We start from the raw sequence: 25,250 nt of genomic DNA, 5'->3' as shown, positions 1-25,250 counted from the left end.
TAACCTGCAACGTGAGTCAAAACGAAATCTTTGCAGATATCTGCTTTGCTGCAAACTTTATTAGTGGACTGTTTAATAAACATCGAGTAAAAGCTTTGATTTAACCAATCAGCGATGTTCAGGCAAGCTCATCCGAGTAGTAACTGGTCCACAATAAAAGCACCTACTTCAGAGCAGGAACTAAAAAGAACTTCAGCTTTGGTTCCTCTAGTAGAAATGTGCCTTCTAGTTACATACAAGCATACAAGTTAAAAAACAAACAAAAAAAACAACAGTTCTTGTGGTGAAAACAAGCCTAAAATCACATTTTTATCACTGGCCGATCAAAGCATGATACCCTGCCAAATGCCGTCACACACTTACAAAGCAGGACTTACAAAATAGATATCGGTGATTGGCACAACCTCCTCGTCTGCAGATGCCTGGCTGTGGGACTCGGATTGCTCTCTGCTGAGCATGGAGCTCAGAGCCCGCGTATCCGGAGCTTCTGCCTCGGTGCCTGTTTCCAGGGCGACATCGTCGAGAGAAACGGTTGCCGGTGGTGACGCAGGTGGAGGGGGATCTGCTGTCTGTGGATGGTCGACTATCTCTGGGATGATGTCGTCCAGAATCTCAGTCTCTCTGATTTCAGGCAGGGAAAGGACATCGGCCTCCCCGGGCACACTGGGACACACACACACACACACACACACACACCGCACAACCGGTTAGCTTCAGAAGGTCATTCTACTTTTTAAAACCATGGTATTTCAGTCAAATTCACAAGGGTTATACTTGAAGGTCATTTTGTTTAAAAGCCTTGGGAGCTGCAACTTGCTCATCCTAACCTGGCCTACACATAAGGTTACCATATATTCCAATTCGAGATTAAATAACAGATAACATTTCAATGCTCAGAGCAGAACAACCACCCCAGCTCATATTGCATGTTTGCAGGTTTCAGAAGAAGAAGGAAAAAAGGTCGATGTATTGAAGTCTCCATCTCCAATAAATATCAAATAAAAGACAGTGGATAAAGGATATAGAAAGAAGTTAAGTAAATAAAGTGTCACGACCTCGTTTTCCAAAACCGCAGACTTCAACTTTCCTCCAGTGGGCTCGTATTTGTATTTTCTCAATTAAAAGGCGAGGGGTAATGAGATCAAGGCAGCAGAAGTTAATAAAGTTAGTGTGTATTTTCTCCCAGCGCAGTGCATTAACAGCAGGAGAGGTGACTGCAGGCAGATGGCTGATTGAGCTTTCAGCAGCAGTGCACACTAGAGCCTTCAAGACCATGTGCTCATGTCTCACCTCCCCCATTACTGAAGCCTATTCTCTAATTCCAACTCGCAAAACACAGAAAAGCTCAACGTAACAACAGGTCATGTCTGAACGTGGTTAATATTAGAAGAACTGAAAACAGTTCAGTAGAATGTACTGATGAGGAATTAGGATCATTTCAGTTCCCAAGTGCTTCCAACACTGAAAAAAAGGTTGCTCTGGGACCCATGAAAAGCAATGACAGCATACCTGAATTAAAGAAAATGCAATGCTTCATGGATGGCTGGTTATGATCATGTACACTGGTGGAATTTGGATCGAATTTTTGAATGCAGTACAAAATATCACTTTTTTTTTTTCATTTCAATCATACACTTTCTTGGTATTTCTTAGTATGTAAAAAAACAAACAAACAACAACTCCGAGACTGTGGCGTATCAGCTCAGTAAGTAATATCACGAAATACTGCAGGCTTGAAAGCATCGGACCGATCGGGTCCGGGAACACGATCGGTTCCTGTGCATTAAACTATCTAGGTAACTAACCTGACATTAGTGATGAACAAAACCTGTTTGACTGCTGCTTAATAGACCAAAACAATGCAAATCCAGTAAGAAAATGCATGCTAATGTTCAAGCAGTTAGCTCTCTAGCGAGCTCTCCTATCCACAAGCAGGCCAAACTCACCACTAGTGACTTTAGATACTGAGCAATAATTATAATTTCATCACTGAAATACTGAAAATCCCAGTCATGCTATCCTGTGACAAATCAGAGCTAGATTACTAGCAGATGTTGAGATGGTTACAGCTAAGTAAGCGGTATTAAGCTATTTAGGAAGATAGGAGGATGTGGGAACAATTCAGAATTCATGTATGTTCACAGATCGTGGGATTTATTTAAGAAGCGTAAAGGCATAGAGATCTTCCTCAGCCTTGTTAGGCATTTCCTGAACAGTGGAACATATCAAACACTTATTATTATTATTATTATTATTATTATTATTATTCCGTATACCTGTTTAATGGCTCAAAACTAGAGATGCACATATCGATACTGGTACCACGTATCAGTCTAATACAGTCCGAGCAATTTTATTCGTACTCTCAGATACCAACATCCAATACCCCATGATCCTGTGTGACGTAAACCTGGTGTACACTGCAGCAAAATGACAGCGATCTGAACGTATTTCATGATTCAATCAAAGCGGATTCCAAACTGTGCTCAGCGAACATATAAACTACAGGAACTACAGCATCTTCCTACAATACAATTAACCTGATACATCATCTTGATCATAAATTTGAGCACGAGGTGGTTATCATGGAGACTCACAGCAGAAACCGACGCTGAAGCGATTGATAAGTAGGCGAGAACAAAATGTGCACAGACAACACCAGGTGATTGAAAGTAACAACTTTTACCCTGTTGTGTCTTTCTTGATGAATAGCAGTCACTTTAACTGCGACACAACGAAAGACACATTTTGTACTTTATCTACAGTTGTACAGAAGTGAGTTTCCGAAGCGGAACATAACCTGCGTTTCTCCACTGCAACCCTACTCGATCCAAAGGTAACTAATGTAGCCAACTAATGCACCCCATTTAAACTGAACTAGTTGATGTGATAAAGAACAAGTGCATGAGCACACATGCATGTTTCATGGCTATTATGTAAAGGAAGGAAACATAAACAGAGCTAAATAAAACATTCTCTCATGATATAAGTATCGGTATTGTCGAGTAGCAAAAGTGTGCTCTTACTTGCACTCAGACTGAAACAATGGTATCGATGCTTAAAACACAGCGGAAACAAAGCAAGCGGCCATACAGGAAACACTTCCCATGTTTACCTCGGGATCTCTGTGCATTAATGGATAAACCTAATCGCTATAACGTATGCTGTGTTCGTGTTCATTATCGCTGGTACTAACGAGACAATAACAGCATGTGTTCAATAAATCAGAGGTGTCTGAGTGGAGGGAACGGAGAGAGGGTTACGCTTGAGCCGGAACTCTAAAGAATTAACACACGAGCACAATTTTGTGGTACAGAGTTATGAGACATATTAGATATTTAGAGTAGAGGAGGAGTGACAGGTATACTGTGTATGTCCTCACCAGCTCTCTGTAGGAGGCGGTGTACGGGAGGAGATCACAGACTCCTTCTCAACCTCAAACTCTGCCTTCTCCTCGATCACTGTCTCTTCTTTCTCCTCCTCGTCTTCTGTCGCTCTCTTAACCTCCACCTGCACCGTGATAGTCTGCTGGTCCTCCTCATGGACATCAACCATCCTGAGCACCAGGAAACACACACACACACACACACACACACACGCTTCAAAGGTAAGGCACATATTAAAAAAAGAGAACAAAGAACAATCCAGAAAACAAACAAAGCAATTTCAATACAATTCCCTTAAAGCGTTCAGCTCGGTTTTTCAACTCACCTTCCATCGATGTCTTTTAGAGTCATGGTTTGCCTCCTGAGGAATCAAATGGTTGACAAAAAAGACAGTCAGAGACTCAGAGTGTTTTGTTTGTCTGTATCTTTGTCTCATAATTAAGCAGCTGTCTTAACACTGTACAGTATTTGTTATGTTTAACCTGTTTGACTGTGAAACATGCTAAACCTTTTCCTAGACACAACAGTGAGTCAGAAAACAAAGTCAGACACAACAATGAGTCAGAAAACAAAGTCAGACACAACAGTGAGTCAGAAAACAAAGTCCGACACAGCAATGGGTCAGAAAACAAAGTCCGACACAACAATGAGTCAGAAAACATGTCAGACACAACAATGAGTCAGAAAACAAAGGCAGACACAAATAGAGTCAGAAAACAAAGGCAGACACAGAAAACAAAGTCAGTCACAAAAATGAGTCAGAAAACAAAGTCAGACACAACGAGTCAGAAAACAAAGTCAGACACAACAACGAGTCAGAAAACATGTTTTAATTCCCAACACTAAACACTACCTCCATGACTAGTAAAGGCAGCCATTTTGTGAACATACAGTAGACTTTGTGTTGTTCACAATTGCAAGCAGACGATCCCGTCATCTTTTTTTTAAAGTATAGATTTGTGAAAATGCTGCATATGCTAAACCAACGCTGATTTTCTTTATACTCATATGCAAATCTTGATCACCCGTTAAGTGCAACTTGCATTCCTGGTACAACTCATTTGCATGTAGTGACGCCCACAAAACTCCATAAAAGTTCAACTGCACAGAGAGCTGGGAGCACAAAACTGAATGATCATGGTAAAGGCTGAAAGACAGACGTGAAAGTTATTTTAACTCGATTCTATGCCAATAAATATATGTATTACTGTATAATAATAACAATAAGCGAGTGCTAAATCTTACGTCAGCTGAGGCATTCTTGTACGGATTATACCTGTGGTCAGACAGACAGGCCTGTCTTCCGTTTATACAGTGGTATTTCCTCTGTCATAACTGAATGATGAGTTTTATTTATTTATTTTATGAATTAATTTTCGGGATTTTTGTTGGTGTTACGCCACGGCCAGCAGAGGGCACTGCGGCACGGCTTCTGACTGGTCACGTGACTCTTTTGTTTCCGTTCGCTTCCCGCTTGGACATTGAATTAAGTTTGATCATGTCTCTGATTTGCCCCAGGTGTCCATGTTTTGGTTTGAGTATGTTTGCTATTTAAACCCCTCATGTGACTGCGCACTTCGCGCAGTATTATAGTTGGTATAGTTTGTACCAAACGTCTGATGCGGTTCCCGTTTATGTTTGATTACGATAGTGAATGCGTTAGCATGTTAAGCGGTCTGGTTTCATGCCCTGCTCTAGTTTCAAGCCACGATACCAGTTTCTTGTTTTCCTGGTGAAGACCGCGTTCCCTGTGTTTGTTTGTCTACTGTCAATAAAGACTTTTGACCTGCACCTGCCTCCAGTCTACGTTTCGTAACAGTTGGCTTTTGCTTTCTTTAATTTTCATATCCTTCAATTAATGCAAATAGTATAAAATGACTGGGCTACACAAACTTTTCCTCTGTGACATTTTTAGTCCCTGAGCTAGTGAACTAGCATGAGGATGCGGTTTTGACTAGAAACATTTGTGGTCTCTCTAGAAAAGGGAATAAGAAATTTAACCTCAACCATATATTCCATTTACAAGTGCAGTAATTCATGCAAATGATACGATTTTAATTACACGCATTATGTCTAAAATGGTTGTGACAATTTGTGATACTACTGGTATTATACTCTAACAGGTTCGCTTACTACAATATCTGTGGAACCTATAGGTTTAAATGGGTTTATTTTTAAAATACAATCTGAATTTTGAATAATGCCGGTGTCTGAGGTCCTGAACACCCACAAAGCTGGCTTTTACTTTTGCTTATATTTATATTTTTTAAATATCGTTCTAAAACCAAAAAAGATGAGACCACACATGTTTTTACTTCCCATTCAACAGAACTGAGGAACTGAAGGTGTAAGAATAGAGAAATGGGAAAGAAATGGGAAAGCAATGGACAATCTCACACCACAGCACTGCGCAGTATATTTGACTGTCACGTCATCCACATTAATCCATATTTAACAAAGATATTTTTTTGGATAAACCTGTGTTTTGTTTGCAATTGCTTGATATCCATGAGAGCAGAGTATTTGTGTGAATTTTTTGAACAAAAGATCAAAAGGTTAAACAATAAAGACCATTTTTCACAGCGTTCTTTGCTCATATTTACCAAGGGTGCCATTATTAGTGGAGGGACCTGTATATATATATATATATATATATATATATATATATATATATATATGTATGACTAAGTGTCGGATGATCTCTGGGACCGCATGCCATTTCAGACAGGGCTTGGGATTGTATATGTGTGAAAAGAGAGTGGACGGAGCGTGTACCTGTAACGGGGGTGCTCTGCTGTGTCAGAGGGGGATCGCTCTGGGATCGATATGGACGTGTTGGATGACAGCGTGGTGGCAACCGAGGCTGTGGTGGCCTCCTCGAATGATGGAGGAGTACATGGCTGCAGGCCTGAGAAAAACAATGAGAAAAGGAGGAAGACAGAATTCATATTAAATCCTATTCAACCCTCCACCAGTTGTATTAGTAAAAAATCTCCACGTGTACCATCAGTGAAAGACTTACCGTCGTTCTCAAGCACAGGAAAGCTGTGTGCTCCTCTCAGGCCATAGATGTGGTGGTCTCTCTCTGAGGGGAGTTGACTGGCTGACCAGGCTGCCCCAGGCCCGCTATGTTTGGGCACCGTCAGTGCACTGCGGCTCTTCTTCGAGGGAGAGGACTTCAGTGCTGGGGTGAGTGAAAGATGGAGGGAAAACGTCTCTGAATTAATAAAGTACAGAGAAACAGGACTGCGTACAGACCTAAAGTGCTTTTAAGATGATGGATGACAATCTCTAACGTTAATTTCCAACAAGAGTTGGCTGAAGCAGCAAAGCCAAGAAAACACGAATCAGTGGCAAGCGGACTCGACCCTGAAAAACCACTGTGTTGTGCGTTGGAGATGAGCACACGTCTGCCCTGTTCCAATTTAAATAGTGGGGAACATCTGAGGTCACTCTCACTGCCACTGGCCTAATCCTGAGAGTTTCCAAACCGGTTCTGTTTTGACCAGCTGAAGAATACATCACGTATCACTCACGTGTGTTGATGCTAATGAGAAACAGGAAGTGCATACTATTATTGTTGGTTTTGGGGGCTGAAATTTGAGTGTGTATATCTGATAGCAATATACAACCATAGCATTAATATAAAGTATTTAAACCTGGGTTATTAGAACAATTATGTAGGCACATGTTATTAATGCACTGTATTATTTTATAACATACTAAATGAGCGTTGAAAGCTTGAACAAAAAAAACACGTTGTATTCACATGAAATGTTAAAAAATACAGAAAGGGTTGGACCTAGGGCTGGGCGATATATCGATATAATGTCGATATCATGATAAATGATTACGCGATACACTTTTCTGAGATATTGTTGGTACAGCGATGTATTTTTTTTTTTTTAATGTTTTTAATAATTAAAGATTAAAATGGTACTCAGTGGATGCTGCTGATTTGACAATTTAAAAAAAAAGTACTCTTCTTTGTCTTTGTAGACATTAAAGAAAAGTATCATCAAACTCAGCTTAACTGATTTTTTGTTTATTTTTCTACTGTTTTGCAGACAGTTTGTTAACTAAATTGTATCTCGTGATTCGTATCACGTATCGTAGCAATGTCCTCAAGTATCGTGATATGATATTTTTGTCATATCGCCCAGCCCTAGTTGGACCTTGATCGTATTTTTGTCTTGTAGTAGTAATAAAGATCGAGCTATTTGCTGTCTGCCATGTGAAAATGTCTATGCTGTACATATCCTGAGTGATGTTACTGGATTGAATACAGGATAAGAAAAGTGTTGCAGTGTGCACAGTTCTTACAGGAGCTCTTCTTGAACACTGTAGAACTCATGAACTTGTAGAACCGGTCAGCATAGAAGTTTGGCCTGTGCACTGATACTGTGTCCTACGGAGATGGAGGGAAGATAAGACACCAAGAGAGAGACAGACGAGAGGAGAGGAGAGAAAAGAAGGTTGTCAGTGGAATGAAAAACTCATTCAGGCCAAATAGTGATTCTATCTCCAGGCTTTGGTGGAAAACCAGAACCAACAGATCTGTATCTAAAATCTATATGTGCTTTGGATCAACTTCAGCAGCCCAAAACGACGCATACCCTGACTCTTCTTGTTCTTATTTGCAGATACATGAGCCCAGAGAGTGGGATTACCCAGCAGGTCACTGAGCCATCCAGATGGTGTCTGGTTTTAATAATTTACCTGCACAGCCAGGAGACAGACACGGACTGCCCGCTGACATCCAGTAGTACAGTAACTACTGCACTACATCACGCTTTTCTGTACTATAAACATATACAGAAGTGTCTTTACGTACATTTCACTCTCTACAAAAACAAAAACGGACATGTTGGCTACGTTTACAAAGATTTTAATCAGAATGCATTTATTCTGTTTGCAGATTCTGCATGAACTTATTATATATAAGCACACTGATTATACATATAGGTATACATACGGACCATTAATGGTTCTGGCTTTCTTAAGGAAACGACTTGGAGCCATGTCTAAAAGGTAAACTCTCAGTTGTCGGGTTCTACACAGAACACATACGGGTTTCCTCAGAAGAACGACCCTAATCTCAGGACTCTTGTGAGTCGTAATGAGTAGCTAATGTTTGTTTAGCACATTAGCCAACTTTTTACTTGCTAGCTTATGTAATTATAAGGTCTTGTCAGGTCGAGATGTACGTTCCTCACTCTCGTAATGACAAATTTTTTCCAATTAGTTTTACTAATTCATTAATATTTTACTAATATTAAAGTAATAATTCACAGTAGTTACTGTATAACGTACTCCAAATGTCCTTGTAAATGAGAATCTCCGTTAACAAGTTTACACGGCATTTATTCCTAGATTAATACATTACTGAACAGATTACCTGCCTTCTTCAATGCTTTTTATTGTTACTGAGTTTGATTACTGACGGGTATTTATCCCGCACAGTCTCTAAGAGATGAACTCTTTCTCATGCGCAAAGACTTTGATCTGCATTAGAGAAAGTTGCTGTATTAGATGGAAGACAGCAATAAGCCTGTGCAGATGCTGTGAGCTCTAAATGGGCTCATTTCTGTCACACTTACTCCATCATGGACCAGTGCTTTCCATGTGTGCTCCAGCTTCTTAATGAGTCTGCAAAGATCAACACACAAGTTTTACTTGCCAGCCAGTTCCAGCAATTCAAAGTCAATACAGGATTATGAATTTCCCCCCCCCGTCACTTTCACAGTGATTATGTGAAAAAAAAAAGAAAAGAAAAAAAAGTGCATTTTACACAAGATGACACTAAACCCCACAGGATAGCTCATGAATGTCAAGATATATTATGTTAGATAAGACCATGTAAGAGTTATGTACTATGTGGATAATCATAGAGAGTGGGACAGAGTGCGTACTCATTTTATTATTATTTTTTTTTTAAATATCACAAAAATGAAGCACTGCAAAAAGTTTTTGAAATGCCAGTGGGGCACTGCTATGACACCATTTTAATTCTGTTTGTCCGTTTTCTATATCTGGGCATGCTAATATGATTCCACTCCTCACACAGCGAAAAAGCCAACTAGGATGCTATGGTAATATACAGGGTGTCCCGGAAGTCTCCATACATAGGGGAAAATTTCCCATTAGCAAAATGTCTTCCTATATGTATATATATACATATATAAATATTTATTTATTTCAGCTAGCCTTTAAGAATGCCTTGAAATCATTCTCATGGCCGGATCGGGAAGTCGTCGTAAAGTTACAAAGGACTTTAACAGGAAACATGACGAGCACATCACGCGACACTGTTGCCAAACTTATTACCAAATTCAAAAAGACTGTAAACGTTGCGGCTCGACCGAGACGTGGACGTCCGCGAACATCCGCTGACGAAGGCACAACCGACATGGTGCTGGTAAACATAGTCCCGTATGTATGGAGACTTTAGAGACACCCTGTATTTTGATTGGTAGTGTGTGAATCCTGATATTTCTCTAATATCCATTAGGTCTTAGATCCTAACCTGTTGAACTTGCACGAGGATATGTTTTTGATAGAGTCTACACAAAGCACTTCTGTAGGTCGCGCTTCTAAACGCTGTACACGTAATATAGTCTCCCTTTGAGTGATGGGATACTTTTAAAAATATTCATCAGCGTGCATTCATCTCCGATTATTATTTGTTAGCCATTTCATGTTACTTTCTGTTTCAAATAGCCTCCGACTGAGAATGTAAACAAGACCGGAAGCACAAAGTTAGCATGTATTACGAATCATGGGAAAAGGTAGATTCGCTGTACCTGTAAGATTGGAGAATGTCTATAATGCCAATAAAGAGCAGCAGCCTCTCGCCTTTCCCACTCACTGCTGGGATTCCCCCCATTCTGCGAAAAGAGAGAGAAAAGGAAACAGATGGCTCCTCTATTACGCAGTGTCATTATAATCTTCATATTACACCATCCACTCTGCTACCGTATTCCTAAGTTCCTCCTTATGAAAGCAACTTTCACTAAAACCCCATTAGTGACAAATCCAAACCCTTAATGAACATAAATATGTCCCACTACAACACGGATTTTGACCATGTGCCAATTTTCTGACCCGGAGTGTGAATTATACCGCGACCTTCAGGATAGATCAGTGCTTTTCCCCTACGGTGATTGGCCAGAGACCTCCCTGCATAATTGAACACAATTTCCAAAGGATGTATTTATTTTTTTATTCTTAATGTAAATGTTTGTAGCCACTCACTAGCAAGATAATATTTACCGGTTAACGTTAGTGGGTGGCTAGAATTATATATTCAAGCCTTTTACAAAACTGAAAATAGTTATCTCCAGAATTATTGGCACCCTTCAAGAGAATATGCAAAAAAACAACAACAAATAACTGTACAAGATAAATATTACACGGAATAATTCAAATTTTCCATTCAAGAACCTGTTTACTTTACCTCTTGCAAAAAATAAATAAATAAAATTCCATAAGTACTGTTTTTTTTCAAATAACAGCATTTTCACTCTAATCATGTGGCAAAATTATTGACATGCCTTAAGAGTATTTAAAGTAAATGCATACAAACCATCTGTTTAAAATAACTGCTTGCATTCTTTAATTGTGTAATTGATTTTCTGATCGATGGTATCGTGGATATTTCATCCCAAACCCTGGCTGGCTCTGCCATAGGGTTAACACTTAGCTATACATAAATCTTTCAGAATGATTAGAGCTCTAATGTGAGTTGTGTGTGAGTTTGGTAATGTGCTTGCATACGTGTCTTCTGTGTCAATGGAGTCTCCACAGGTAGCTCCTCCCTGAATGGACTCCATCGCTGTGGAGTAAAGTGCTCGCTGGGCTGCAGGCTTCTTCTCATCACTCAGAGAACCGTCTGTGTGCTGCTCACGCTCAGCCTGGTCCACATTGTGCACGCCCAGGAGCAGGCTGTAGTCCATGATCTTAAAGCTTTCTAACACCTACAAACACACACACACACACAGCACTATGTCTAGAATCTTAAATCTTCCGACGTACAGCAATATATGTACATGTACATTCTGTTCATATTCTTTATTAAAGCGTAGGCATGGTGCAATTTTACCCAAAGTGGTAATGTAGAACCCCTCACACACACATACACACACACACACCACTAACCAGGCAATCCCTCTGCAGGGTCTTGACCAGGGCACTGTAAGTGTCCGTGTCCAGCAGTAATCCATCAGGCACTTCTTGCATAAAGTCCAAGTCTTTAAAGGTAGGCTTGGATTTCTCTCGCTCCTTCTTGGATGCTCTGCGCTTGTAGGTGGAGCCCTTCAAGTCAAACTTCAGGTGCATGCGGAAGACGCGTGGCAGAACGTTGTTCATTACCACAATCCGGATGTTCTTCCCTCCAGACTGTATGCAGTACAGGCCAAAGAATTTGGGGAGCAGCGTCCGAGGGTTCTGGTTCAGATTCTGAAAGGCAGGTAAGGTGGAGGAAAATATGTTAAAAAAATGGAAAGGAAGACAAGGCAAAGGAAGAGAAGGAAAAGGAAAAAAAAAACACGAGAAATTAATGAAATGGGGGGCAAGGTAAGGGACAGGACAGGAAATCGAGGTATGACAAGGTAAGGAAAGGGAAGGGACGCGAAGGGAAATAAATATAAGGCAAGGCAAGGAAGTCTTCAGTCTTATCTGCAAAGGGCAGATAAGACTGGTGTGGCTATCTGGTGTGGCTGCAGGCTTTCATTCCAGCAAAACAAAAGATACACCTGATAGATGACTGGAGATTCAGTGAACTGATTAAACAAGTGGTGCAGCTTCTGTTTGGTTACAGTATAAGCCTGCAGCCGCACAGGCCCACTGCGGATAAAACTGAGACCCCTTCTAAATTTTACATTAGACAGTTAAAGTCACAGTCACAGTCTGTCTATAACAGAGTCTGCAGTTCTACTCTCTTGCCTACTAACAGTCAGACACCAATACAAAATCTCTACTGAAAACACTTGAACAGAAATGAACAAGAAGCACTCGGGTGCTTTGGCGACTTTAGAGACAGTGGTTTAATATCGGTTTAATATCTAAAATGCTCAGGTTGAGTTCCAAGTCTCCGGGCAGAAAGCCTAGCGCTCGTTCTAACCGACCGTGTCTGTCTCCTCTCTGTGCTAAAACACACACTCCCAGCTCTGTTAACACCTCCTCACTCGGTTGAGGCACCAGTGTACCAAGGCCACGCTAATCCTTCTTAATGACGTCCTGGAAAAAGTCCAGGTCAGGACGAAGCTGTGGAAGCTTCTCGCTTTGCACAGTTCAGACTGCACGGCGAGTCGTTTGCTGCCACCCACACGTTTATTCACTTCAAAGAATTCAACTCCCACTCGATTAGAGACGGTCTGGTCGGTGGAAGAGCCGAGGCTAGAACTGTAGCTTATTACAGGACATTAATGTACAGCGCGGAACAATGCTCAGCGGGTACCCTGATTCATGATGGGTTTTGCATCGATGGTTTGTAAATCCTTCACTTTAGACCCTGGATAAAAAGATGAATTTAAACGAGCGAGTGTGGTGATTTGAACGCACGCAAGTCTGAGTGACAGCAGCAATATGATGACCAGAGTACTGATCAGGGAGGACGCTATACATTCAATTATTCAAACGAGTCTAAACACTGTAGAGTATTTAATAGCATTTAATTAATAAAAACAAACAAAAAATGATTGTCATGCTTAGAAGTGTAGCTATTCTGAGGGTCCAATATTACTCAAATAATGCACTGAAATATTAGAGTAGCAATAGTAAAACTAACAGAGGCGCTAACCCTATGTTCACACTATCACGTGACGACCTGCTTGTGTCGCTTTTGGGCGTGTAGCGACTGCTAGTTGCTGCTTGAGGTGTGCTACAGTAACTCAAATAACCATTTTACAAAATTTTACAAAGCAGAAAAGCATCTCAGAACGAACGACAGAACGTAGGGTTAAAGACAGAAAGAGGACTCACCATATAGTACCCAGGAAGCAGTTTCTGCAGAAACTCCGCCTCTTTATGCTGTACAGTTTTGATGATGAACTCGTCGTCACGGGTAACGTAGAAAATGGATCCGCTAGCTCCGGGGTTTGAGAGCTCGATCAGGGGCTCATTACATAAAGAGTACTATGGAGAGATGGAGAGAGAAAGAGAGAGAGAGAGAGGGAGAGAGAAACACAATAAAACATGTCTTTACAGTCATATGTGCGAAAGAAAACATATGTTAGTAATTGTGAATACATTTCGTAGCTTAGGAGAGCAAGTAAACCTCACAATACCGAAGATAAACGTCGGTCATTTTCCGAGAAAACCCCCCAAAACAACTGCACGCTAATACATTGTGTTTAACGGTTGATGCATGAGGCCGTGATGCTACATATTTGATGATCCTATCTTTTTTCTCTCCTCTATTAATCCTGTACTATGGAATGATTCCAACAGTATCAGTATAATTACAATCAATTAATACGGCTTACTGTTTAGACATTGTGCAAATATGGACTATTTATATTCCGCAATTTGAACTAATGAGTTCAAAGCACATCATAGTTACCGTATGTTGGGTTTATTATTTATTATTTCATTTGTTTAGTACATACACAAACCATTTAGAGTATTTAACGGTTTGGTTTTTTGTACCAGTGCAGGCTTTGGTGTGTTATTGCTGTGATAATCCACCAGGTCAAGTGCATGCGCATATGGTCACACAAGTCACACCCACACCCACCCCCACCCCCACCCCCCCACTGCATTACCCTCAGCATCTACACTGTCATAACAAGCATTCGAGTGAATCATAACATCACTATAACGGTTCCATCATGCACGACTGGGTCCCCCCCCCCCCCGCCAATAATTTCCTCAAGGACATAAGAAATACTGTTAATATAAGCCTGTATGGAAACATTGCGGAAAACAATTACACTTTCATTTGGTTTTATGTTCAACTCTAATATACTTTAATGAATGCATCATTTAAGTACTGGAGCTGTGCAGTCCAGGTTATTTTTCTATTCTCTGCTCCTGTCCCTGGGCACGACTGCAGAATGATTCAGCCTATGCAGTGACAGAGGGGCACGAACCTATAAGAACTGTTATCATCACAGTTTACAACCATGAAAACAATGCTCCACGTCAATCACTAACCGCAATTATGATGTAAACATCATCTCCTGTATGGTTGAATTCTCATAAATGATAGATGTTGATTAATTTTCCATAACAGCAGCTCTGAGTGCAGTGTCAGCTGTAAGGTTTATACGTATGAATGCACTCTTTTCGAAATTTAAAAAAAAAAACAATCACGTTTGTTTGTTATTTAACATAGAAAAATGTATCATCGTTGATATGGTGATATGGACAGTGTGCCAACCAATCACCGGGCCCAATCGGGCACACACTCACACACTACAGACAATTTGGAAATGCCAATCAACCTACAGCGCATGTCTGTGGACTGGGGGAGGAAACCGGATTAACCGGAGGAAACCCCCGAAGCACAGGGAGAACATGCAAACTCCATGCACACAGGGCGGAGGCGGGATTCGAACCCCCATCCCTTGAGGTGCGAGGCAAACATGCTAAACACTAAGCCACCGTGCCCACCAATAATAAAACACTCTGGGATTACAGGAAAATGATCAGCTTCAGTGCGATAACAGCAAGTCGGCTCCTCTGATACTTCACCGGCTGTCCTGCGACTGTGATGGTTCTGATTCAAAATCAATTCATTTAAGATTGAAAAAGTCACTAATTACTGATTACAAAGCAGAAAACATGTTTAGGAGAAACAAATAAAATGGCACCGCAGTGTTTTAATTACTGTTTAATTAAGGCAAGGTTTGTCATTCTCTGTAGAACACTATTTATTTTCATTAAAACTCCTAACATTACCCAAGCTTTCATTTGGATAAACCTATGATACAGCTGTTTTGCATATTGCATAATTGTAGCTTCTGGTCAGGAAACTGCACCTTAAAAATACACACAGACACAACACAGCTTAAAGGCTTTTTGAGCTGAACAAACAAACCAACACATTGCCCTGGAAATCACATGACGTTGTCTGTTTGGTCAACAGAAACAGTTCAGCATCTGGTGCTATAACAGCAAAAGACAGAAGACATACGCGCCAACGTGATTCTTGTCCGAACCTTTGTCGATATTTTCAGGTAAAGGTGTATTAATGATGAGTATCACTACTGAGGCCCGCGCTGGTATTAAACACGGTGCTGGGTCGAATTTGATGTTATATATATTTATATATGGATTCATGGCGGTATTTTATAATAACGTATGTATGATCTTGCACATGAACACAGGACACATGTCATCAAGCACACATGTGATGTTCAGCATAACTGGTCAGTAGAAGCTTTCAGATGCAAAAGGTCTTCGGCGTTTTACGTTTATTAAGCCGAAAGTAACGACTGATGACCTTAAAATGTTTTTTCCATATACAGTGTGGGGGGGGGGGGGGATAAGTATCGAACACGGCAATATTTTATTCAGTAAATATATTTCCAGTGAAGTAATTCACATGAAATTTTCACCAGACATTAGTATTAACTCAAGAAATCTGGAAATATCAAGAATTCCCAACATTAAAGTCCATAAATGAAGTTACGTGTAATAAAGTGGGACGACACGGGAAAAAAGTATTGAACACGCTAAGCAAAAGCATGTCCGTATATAGCCGTACACGCCTAGAATATTCCACAATCTTGAATGCATAAATGCGTCCGAGTTATGAATTGTTAATAATACATCCCCGTGTTGGATCACTTGGCGTATAATGTTTATAGAGCTGTGTGATTTTCGGTGTGTAACGTATGTACTGTAAAGGTCAGCTCGTGGTGATGTTTTCAGCTCACCAGGTAGTCGTCGGGTCGAATCCCGAAGAGTTCCCGGAAGTAGCGGAACGCCACAGGGGCGTATGTTTTGAACCTGAAGTCTGGGAAGTGGTGCGCTGGAGTCAGATTACTGCCCTCGCTGAGAAACAGAGAAAACAGAGATAAGAAAGTGAGAACGCTGACTGCTTCATAATAAGTTCAGACTAGTGATGAGCGATGCGGCGAAAGGGATTCTCACACGCTATGTTTTATACCACAGCGCTGCTGACTGCTCGATTCAGACTGATTCAGAAGATGGGGATTCCTTTTCTATAACAGCAGCTGTGAGAGTAGTACCCACTGCAAGGTATATATTAGTGTGCTCTTTCTAATACATATTGTTTCTATAGTAACAGCTTACACAAGGACTTGTACGGTGGACGCTCCATATAGATGAGTTAGAAAACAAACAAACACGTGGTATGGTGAAGATTTCTGTAAAGAGACGATTACTTTGTTTTGGTTATAACTGCTCTAACATAAGCGATTCCGGAAACTGACCGGTCTCACAGACATCCCATAATGTTAAATATACCTATAAAATCTAAAGCTATGCGACCGGAGATGAAAGCTGGCGACTTTCGGCGACATGAGCGACGGCGACCGTTGTCGACTAGATGTGGGCGTGTCCAGCAATGCGACAAAGTTGAGAAAAGTTTAACTTTCTGCAAATTTGGAGCGACTTGGTGCAGGGAGTGAAGACAGTAGAGCGAACGTGATCCGTGAAACGCCATGCCGCCTGCTGCGAGTCCGAATTGTTTAGTGGACCCAGACAGTCCGGCGCTTGCGCTTTCGCCGCAGATAGATGGCCGCAATGACAAAAAGCTCACGCTGCTTCTAATTCGTCTCGTATGATATGATGCATATATATAGTGGACCCACTGAACAATGTTACTATGGCAACCAGTAGTACTGGTGACTTCATAGTACATCAACTGGCAGCGGTAAAATCGCCGCATGTGTGAATGTAACTTAACACTTGGATGGTAACCGACAGGCCGCATCACACCATCCTGCCGTTGATTGTTTTTTGTTTTTTTTTATAAGAGCACGCCCATTGTGTTTTGCTCATTGTGTATAATGTGTATCGTTATTGTATTATTATATGTATATTCACTTTTGCAAAAAATAAAAATAAAAATGATAGCAAGGCAAATCAGTGCAAAATTATATCTGCATTATGAATTATTATGAATATTATTATCAAACATTATTAATATTCAGAATATTCAAATAAAGAGCTTTACATGAATGCAGAGTTAAAGCTCAGGGCTCCAAAAACACTGAGTTTTTCTGAAGAGAACTGAATGATGAAGAATTACTTCATCTAGAGATGATTTTTAGAATAATAGGCCTGAATGAAATATACTTAAGACAATAACACTTCTGTTCACGAACATGCCTACACACACACACCTTGGAAAGAAGATGCTCTCAACCACGTAGAAGTCCTGCATGAGCACATCTCTCTCGGGTTTGGAGCTCAGGTTGCCCACCGTGTAGCCGATGCCCAGCTGGATCGCACCTCTCAGGGCAGAGGAGGTCGTCTGTGGGTCAGACACAGAGAAAGGGGTCAAACTTCGGCACGAAAAAGCGTTACCCCTTTCTATTGTTTGTGGTGTTTATTTGAGAAGGAACGCACGGGACGATGTGTGGAGCTCAATCATGCGGCGAGTTTACTGGGATAATGGGAAACATCACACAGCAATCTCTCGTCTGGTGAGAAAATGGCCGTACTTCTGTGATACTTGCCCACCTGTGGATGACCTGCCCTTTTCCCTGCTAATATCTCATACGCTATTGTCTAGACTAATATGACGTGTGATCGACCGTCTTGGCCCCCCATTATACTTGCACAGCCACATGTAAACATAGACAAAGATTTATATAAAAGGACACATAAACACGCTATAATGAATGAGGTAAACAAAACGAGAGCGTGAAATAGAAAGGTAAAGAGAGAGGAAAGGATGCTAAAGACGTGATGAGTGCGATGCGGAGGGGGTGTAGCAGGTAGACCTTTTTGTATGTGGTCTCCCCTGAGGCATCCACCCTCCTGTGGCCAATCTTCTTCTCAAGGCCGGAGCCGGGGTGGCAGGACGAGGATGGCATCTGAGATACAGAGAGGGAGAGCGAGAGAGAGGGGGAGTGAGAGAGAGAGAGAGACAGAGAGAGAGAGAGAGAGAGAGAAGAGAGCGAGTGAGAGAGAAGAGAGACAAAGAGAGAGAGAAGAGAGAGAGAAGAGAGCAAGAGAGAGAGAGGAGAGCAAGAGAAGAGAGAGAGGAGAGAGAGAAGAGAGCAAGAGAGAGAGAAAGAGAGAGAAGAGAGCGAGTGAGAGAGAGAGAGAAGAGAGTGAGAGAAAGAGAGAAGAGAGCGAGAAAGACAGAGAGAGAGAAGAGAGCGAGAGAAGAGAGAGAGAGGAGAGAGAGAGAAGAGAGCAAGAGAGAGAGAAAGAGAGAGAAGAGAGCGAGTGAGAGAGAGAGAGAAGAGAGTGAGAGAAAGAGAGAAGAGAGCGAGAGAGAAAGACAGAGAGAGAGAAGAGAGCGAGTGAGAGAGAGAGAGAAGAGAGTGAGAGAAAGAGAGAAGAGAGCGAGAGAGAAAGACAGAGAGAGAGAGAGAAGAGAGCGAGAGAAGAGAGCGAGACAGAGAGAGAAGACGGGGAGAGAGAGAGATGCTTTAATAATAAGCTTGTTCAGACTTTTCACTTGTACTGAATGTTTTCCTTCAATCAGTAACACTCACCTCAGTTATGTAGGTCTTCTTAGCAGCAGTGTCTGAAACACACACACACACACACACACACACACACACACACACACACATAAAACACCACTTTCAGAATAGGGAGTTTCTCCATCTAAACCAATATCGTTCTCACCTGAATTGTGTTGGTTGCTAGATCACTTTAAAGCTGGAAAAAGATCTGACACGAGCTATTACAAAAACCTGCCATTTTAACAGGGGTGTGTAGACTTTTTATATCCACTGTAATAGCACAATAACCATCTCAATCGAATAAACAATCGGATGTACGATAGATTTAAACTTACCAACAACTCTAGAGAGTACGATTAAGAGACTTTAACCATGTGAGTGCAAAATGGCCCGTCAATATCTGTTGATATTTGTCCATGATGCCATGTTTCCTAACAACATGTCCAGGTCCTCTGGCAGAAAAACAGCCCCAAAACATTAAAGAACCACCAGCATATTTAACCGTGGGCATGAGGTACTTTTCCATATGGCTACCTCTCTGTGTGCGCCAAAACCACCTCTGGTGTTTATTACCAAAATGCTCTATTTTGGTTTCATCTGACCATAGAACCCGATCCCATTTGAAGTTCCAGTAGTGTCTGGCACACTGAAGACGCTCGAGTTTGTTTTTGGATGAGAGTAGAGGCTTTTTTCTTGAAACCCTTCCAAACAACTTGTGGTGATGTAGGTGACTTCAGATTCTAGTTTTGGAGCCTTTCTGACCCCAAGATGTAACTAACTTCGACAGTTCTCCAGCTGTGATCCTTGGAGCTGTTTTGTCCACTCGAACCGTGCTCTTCACAGTGCGTTGAGACAATATAGACACATGTCCAATTCAGGTTGATTCATAACATTTCCAGTTGACTGGAGCTTCTTAATTATTGCCCTGATGGTGGAAAAGGGCATTTTCAATGCTGGTGCTATTTTCTTATAGCCACTTCCCATTGTGTGAAGCTCAACCACCTTTTCCTGCACATCACAGCTATATTCCTTGGTCTTTGTTATGAATGACTAAGGGAATTTGGCTAAGGGAATGTGTTACCTCATATTTATACCCCTGTGAAACAGGACGTCATGGTTGAACAATTTCCTGTTCAAGAGTCTTTTTTTTAAGTCACCCGGGTGTACTTAAAAAAAAAAAAAAAAAGAGTAAAATATCAATGGGAATATAGGCAACTTCAAATATATTTTTGTAATATGAATTCATAGGGGTGCCAGTAATAATGGCACACCTATATTTAACAAAGATTTTTTTTTTTTTTTGGATAAACCTGTGTTGTGTTTGCAATTGTTTCATATCCATGAGAGCAGAATATTTTTGTGAATTTTTTTAAACAAAAGATCAAAAGTTTAAACAATAAAGATCATTTTTCACAGCCTTCTTTGCTCATATTTACCAAGGGTGCCAATATTAGTGGAGGGCATCAGTGTGTGTGTGAAAACACTCCAAGGTCAAACTGGCCTATCTCACATGCTCACAGCATCATAGTATAACAGAATACTTTATTCAGAAATATTTAGAGGTGTGTGTGTGCGTGTGTGTGTGTGTGTGTGTGTTCGGTATCCTAAATCTGAATGCTCAGAAGCACTGTGGAAAACTAAATACAGAATGCTTACTCTGTAAAGCTGTGTGTGTGTGTGTGTGTGTGTGTGTGTGTGCAGAGGCAGCAATATGTACAGTCACAGCCTTTCATGAAGGACCATGTGCTTAAACGTGGAGAGCTAAAATCACCTCTGCTTCATTAGTCTGGCTGCGTAAGAGAGAGATTTACAACATGCTGACCAAACACACACACACACACACACACACACACACACACACGCACACACAATTTTAATTTTTTCCAAAACTGTAAAAGTGACCTTGGGTTGCTTGAGGAAGGTACAATACAGTATAAATTAAGATCTTCTTCCTCTTCTTGCCCTTCTTATTATTATTACTTTTAAAAAAACAAGCAACGGAGTGAGGGAAATTTGCCATCAGAGTCAGTCGGGAAAACAAGCTGTGTAAAGATGATAAGGAAAGAACCTAAGAACATCCCAGTACTACTAAGGTTGATGGTTTCTCTTGAAGATAAACATAAAGAGTAACTAAACCAAGTACCCTTGCCTGCTATCTTAGCATACAGTAGGACCTGCTATCTTAAAGGTGGTGTTAGTGATTTCTAAACGTGTTACTAGACCTGTAATAATCATATAATAATATATACAATTAAAATACCTTTAAAATAACATGATTTGAACATGTATACAGTGGAGCACCCTTGTTTCTTCATTTCAAGCTTTACGATTTTTTTCTGGCCCTGAAATGACCTCTACCACTAGCTGGAACTCAGCTGATCAGTACTGCTTCCTTACAAAAAAAAAGGTAACAAACCAGGTGTATTTAATTTCAACAAAGAGTGAGGACTCATAGAACTGTATTAAAAATACCAACCGCTCCTTTAATACACATCTCTAAAGGCTGAGTATTGATTCCTATTGGTTGATGTACACAGTAGATCAGAATGGAGGTGAATCTGATTGGGTGTGGGCGGGGGGATGAATATCCAAACATGGCAGTAAAAATCCAGCCTCTGAAAATAATTCAAAAATAAGGCCAGTGTCTGTTTTCCCTAAAGGAGAGGAGTCCGTTTCATGACTCCATTGCGTCCAGGGAATATATAAAACCCCAAGCTGTTCTACTTAAGAATGTCACAGAAGTATGACAGCTCCTCCTGTGCGTACGAGTCAATTGCAATGAGTCAATTACGCGATCGCAGATATTAACGCAAAAAAAAAAAAAAATCAAACAAACTTAATATTCGGAGGAGCTTTGCAATTGTTTCGAAATTACGGCAGATTTCTTTGCAGATTTGCACTGATGATGTCATCGCAACGCGCGTTCAGACGACGCCCTCTTCGATTCACGAGTACGGCTGAAAGGTCTTATTTACCAACGAGCCTCAGTGTGAAAGACCGTGCAAAACTATTTCATGCAATTAGCACATAACACTGTGTCTCATTCACACCAGTGGTAGCAGAGCTGCCATGCAAGGCGCTAAATTGCCATCGGGAGCAACTTGGGGTTCAGCATCTTGCCCAAGGACACTTAGGCACATGGGCCGGGACTCGAACCACCAACCCTACGATTAGTGAACAACCCGCTCTACTACCTGAGCCACAGTCGCCCATGAAAAAACAAACAAACAAACAAAAAATAAAACCAGCTAGGCCATGCCACCAGCTTAGCGTACACTGCTGACAATAATGCTTTTAACAAGCCGTGGGAGTAAGCAGGAACGAAAAGACCAATTCTGGGTCAACGTTCAATAATCAGCGCTCACAATCTGCAAATGCAGCCTCTGAAGAGACCCAAAAACTGTCCCACTTACTCCCACACATATTCGCAATCCTTACACAGACACAACCACACACATGCACACTAGCTAGCCTACTTTTTAAAGACTGTATGTCTTGCTGAAAAGTCTAGTTCATGCAGGACGTGTGCGGTTATTTCGGGGATATTCTTTAGAGACCGTGATGCTCTAGATTCAAGGCACGACTCATTTTCCAAACTGAATGGGGAAAAAAAAAACAAAAAAAAAACACCTCTGAATATAGGCTGACTCATATGGTGCATTAGAATGATAAACCAACCGGTGATGGCTTTGCGCATTCATAACGATTAGACCGGCCTACTACAAACAAAATAATGTCACGGATCAATGTGGAAAACAATCAGCGTGATCAGCTGCAAAAGCTTTGAGCTCCTGACACACCCTGTGGATGATGGAGAGACAAAGCGGGCTGTCACGGGGACAAAATAACAAGAAGCGTCCGAATGACAAAGCGGCTGTCGAGCGAAATTCTATATCTGAACGGAGGATGATTCGTGTGCCACGTTTTTACTCGACTCTCCCTCTGTCAGACAGGAAGCTGCTCATCTGCAGGCGTAAATTACAGCAATCCATCAGGTACACTCGTGCCACTAATCACCGTCTCCGTACATTACTCCACACACGCTGATTAATAAAAAACAATACTGATGTATCGGATCTGAGACGTGTCTGATTATATAAAACTATTTTTAAAAATCAAGGCAAGACACTACAGGTATAAGTGACGCTTTTGATCCTTTTTCAGGTTTTTGGATAAATTGCATCCAGTAGCGTCCATGCTCGGATGCACGTGACATCACCCGGATTTCAATACGAAATTCGTAACGTCGTTTCTATATCATGAAAGGCGTATGTGTTGGTTTTTTTTTTTTGTATGTTTAAATACATCGGAGAATTTGAAATTACAAATTAAAAAAAAACATGACAAAAAAAAAAATCTAGGAGTTTCCTCCGGGTTCGCTGGTTTCCTCCCCCAGTCCAAAGACATGTTGTAGGCTGATTCGCATTTCCAAATTGTGTGAACGTGTGTGCGATGGTGCCGTGTGATAGGTTGGTACCCCGTCCAGCGGGGTCCCCCGATTTGTGCCCCGAGTTTCCTGAGATATTCTCCAGACGTATTTTTTATATACACTGTACTTGTGTGCTTGTCTAATGTTAGCTAAGTCAAACGTATACCGTTAGATTTTACTTCGCAATGCAAATTAAGCGGCATGTTGAGAACACGTGAGACGAGGTGGAAGGGGGCGGGGCTTCTAGGCCATATCAGTTAATATTCATTCCAGATTCCTACGTCGATTGCCTCACTTCCCGTTTAATTGGCGTATTTGTGAGCGATAACTCGTAGTAGAGTACTCCGATGTTAAACTGCGGCGCTCTCATCACGCATCACGTCAGCCGGCACGACCCCGAGACACAAATTCGAACCTGATGTACTTGAAAGCAGCTGCAATTTACTGCTCACAAGCAAGAACTCAACAGAAGCTTTAGGAAGAGCAGTCTCTTTTTACTAGACGAGCCCCTTCACGGTTTAGATCATGAGGCAGGATATCCTGCTACAGAACGCAAGAGCACGGCACCATTTTAAGAACAATCCAGAACGGCCGAGCCGTAATTCCTAACTAGCTCAGGTATGATACAGAACAACGTTAAGGTGAGGAAATACATACCTCAGATGTCATACAGCTCCTGAGAGGACGAGTGATCCTCGGGGTTTGCGTAGATCTTATCTATTTGTGGGCTGATCACTGCGGAGAGGCTAAAACTCAATAGGATTAGGAGAGGAGGGCTAATCTGATGGCAAGAGGCTAACTAGATAACTTCATGGGCTAGCGGAAGTGGTGAACGTCCAATGAAAGGCTGGGATTAGGCTCCAGGGTGGGCCTGGAGACAACATACAGCAAGGATAAGCGCTGAGGAGAAACACAACAATGTCCGTCACATCACCTCGGTTTCGTTCATTTCGTGTGGCGAAATTAGGACTGGGTAATATGATATATCAATATTGTATAGTAAATTAGATCATAAAACACTTTTCTTTGCCATATCCTGATATATCTTTATACATTTTTTAATAATAACTTATAATAATTTTGATCTTTTTTTTCCTTAAACTGACTCGACGTTAATATTTTGTACTGCATCTTTAAAATGTCTCCGTTCCTTAACGGCGCATTATGAAAGATGTGTCAAACTTTGGCAAGTCGCTAAGGGTTAAGTAGGTGGAGTTGAATAAGCTTTGAACGCTAAGTAGAGTTATCATGCTAATTAGAGTTAGCATTAGCCAGGATTGCCATGGCGTATCTTTCAAGCGCACCGGAACACTATAAACACGCAAGATTCAGTTGGTTTATACGGATGGTCATGAGTACTTTTTCAGCCACGTTCTAACACTGTAAAGACACAAAATTCTGATCTTACTGACTTTTCAGAATGTTCATGACAGTAAGATGTAAAGTACTCCAGCTTGGAAATGTGCTGCTAATGTTTATTCTGGTTTTATTACATTTCTTACGTGTTAATGGTTTTTGTTGTGTTTTGTAAAGCACAGCATGATTTCATGCACACAGGAGAATTATCTGGCTGCGCTGGGCGCTTGCCGATCTCAGACTGAAACGGGGTGTTGCGTGGGGGGGGGGGTCTGTAATTGAAAAAGTCTCCTCCTATCTAAACACAAAGAAGCACTCTGGACCACAAGGCAGTTTTCCAAATGGGTTTCCTCAGCCACATAGTACAATTGCGTTAAGACTGTGACTTAACCCATTATTTAAAAAAAAATAAATCATTTTCTGCATATTAGGGTGCACGGTGGCTTAGTGGTTAGCACGTTCGCC

The 25,250-nt window shown here is 41.2% G+C and overlaps 1 protein-coding gene across 7 annotated transcripts in view; it reads right to left on the bottom strand.

Moving 5' to 3' along the window:
- The window catches only part of pip5k1cb (phosphatidylinositol-4-phosphate 5-kinase, type I, gamma b), a 51,048-nt gene that overhangs the window by 11,229 nt on the left and 14,569 nt on the right, over window positions 1-25,250 (bottom strand). For 5 of the 7 annotated variants that reach the window (XM_053651791.1, XM_053651792.1, XM_053651795.1 and 2 more), the window contains 15 exons: window positions 19,028-19,059; window positions 18,305-18,397; window positions 17,702-17,832; window positions 16,268-16,385; window positions 13,368-13,520; window positions 11,544-11,843; window positions 11,163-11,362; window positions 10,190-10,273; window positions 8,987-9,035; window positions 7,710-7,794; window positions 6,409-6,570; window positions 6,162-6,294; window positions 3,712-3,747; window positions 3,383-3,556; window positions 378-663 (listed from right to left, as the gene is read on the bottom strand). In XM_053651791.1, coding sequence (XP_053507766.1) covers window positions 378-663; window positions 3,383-3,556; window positions 3,712-3,747; window positions 6,162-6,294; window positions 6,409-6,570; window positions 7,710-7,794; window positions 8,987-9,035; window positions 10,190-10,273; window positions 11,163-11,362; window positions 11,544-11,843; window positions 13,368-13,520; window positions 16,268-16,385; window positions 17,702-17,832; window positions 18,305-18,397; window positions 19,028-19,059 — 2,036 coding nt within the window. Of the gene's footprint in view, window positions 1-377; window positions 664-3,382; window positions 3,557-3,711; window positions 3,748-6,161; window positions 6,295-6,408; window positions 6,571-7,709; window positions 7,795-8,986; window positions 9,036-10,189; window positions 10,274-11,162; window positions 11,363-11,543; window positions 11,844-13,367; window positions 13,521-16,267; window positions 16,386-17,701; window positions 17,833-18,304; window positions 18,398-19,027; window positions 19,060-19,163; window positions 20,129-25,250 lie in introns of those variants that run through there. The other 2 variants (XM_053651797.1, XM_053651796.1) reach the window with 2 other exon arrangements.

Source organism: Ictalurus furcatus, chromosome 20, assembly GCF_023375685.1.
Source record: "Ictalurus furcatus strain D&B chromosome 20, Billie_1.0, whole genome shotgun sequence".
Taxonomy (NCBI): Eukaryota; Metazoa; Chordata; class Actinopteri; order Siluriformes; family Ictaluridae; genus Ictalurus; species Ictalurus furcatus.
Note: the sequence above shows the minus strand (reverse complement) of the source record. Positions and strands in the feature narration are given on the sequence as shown.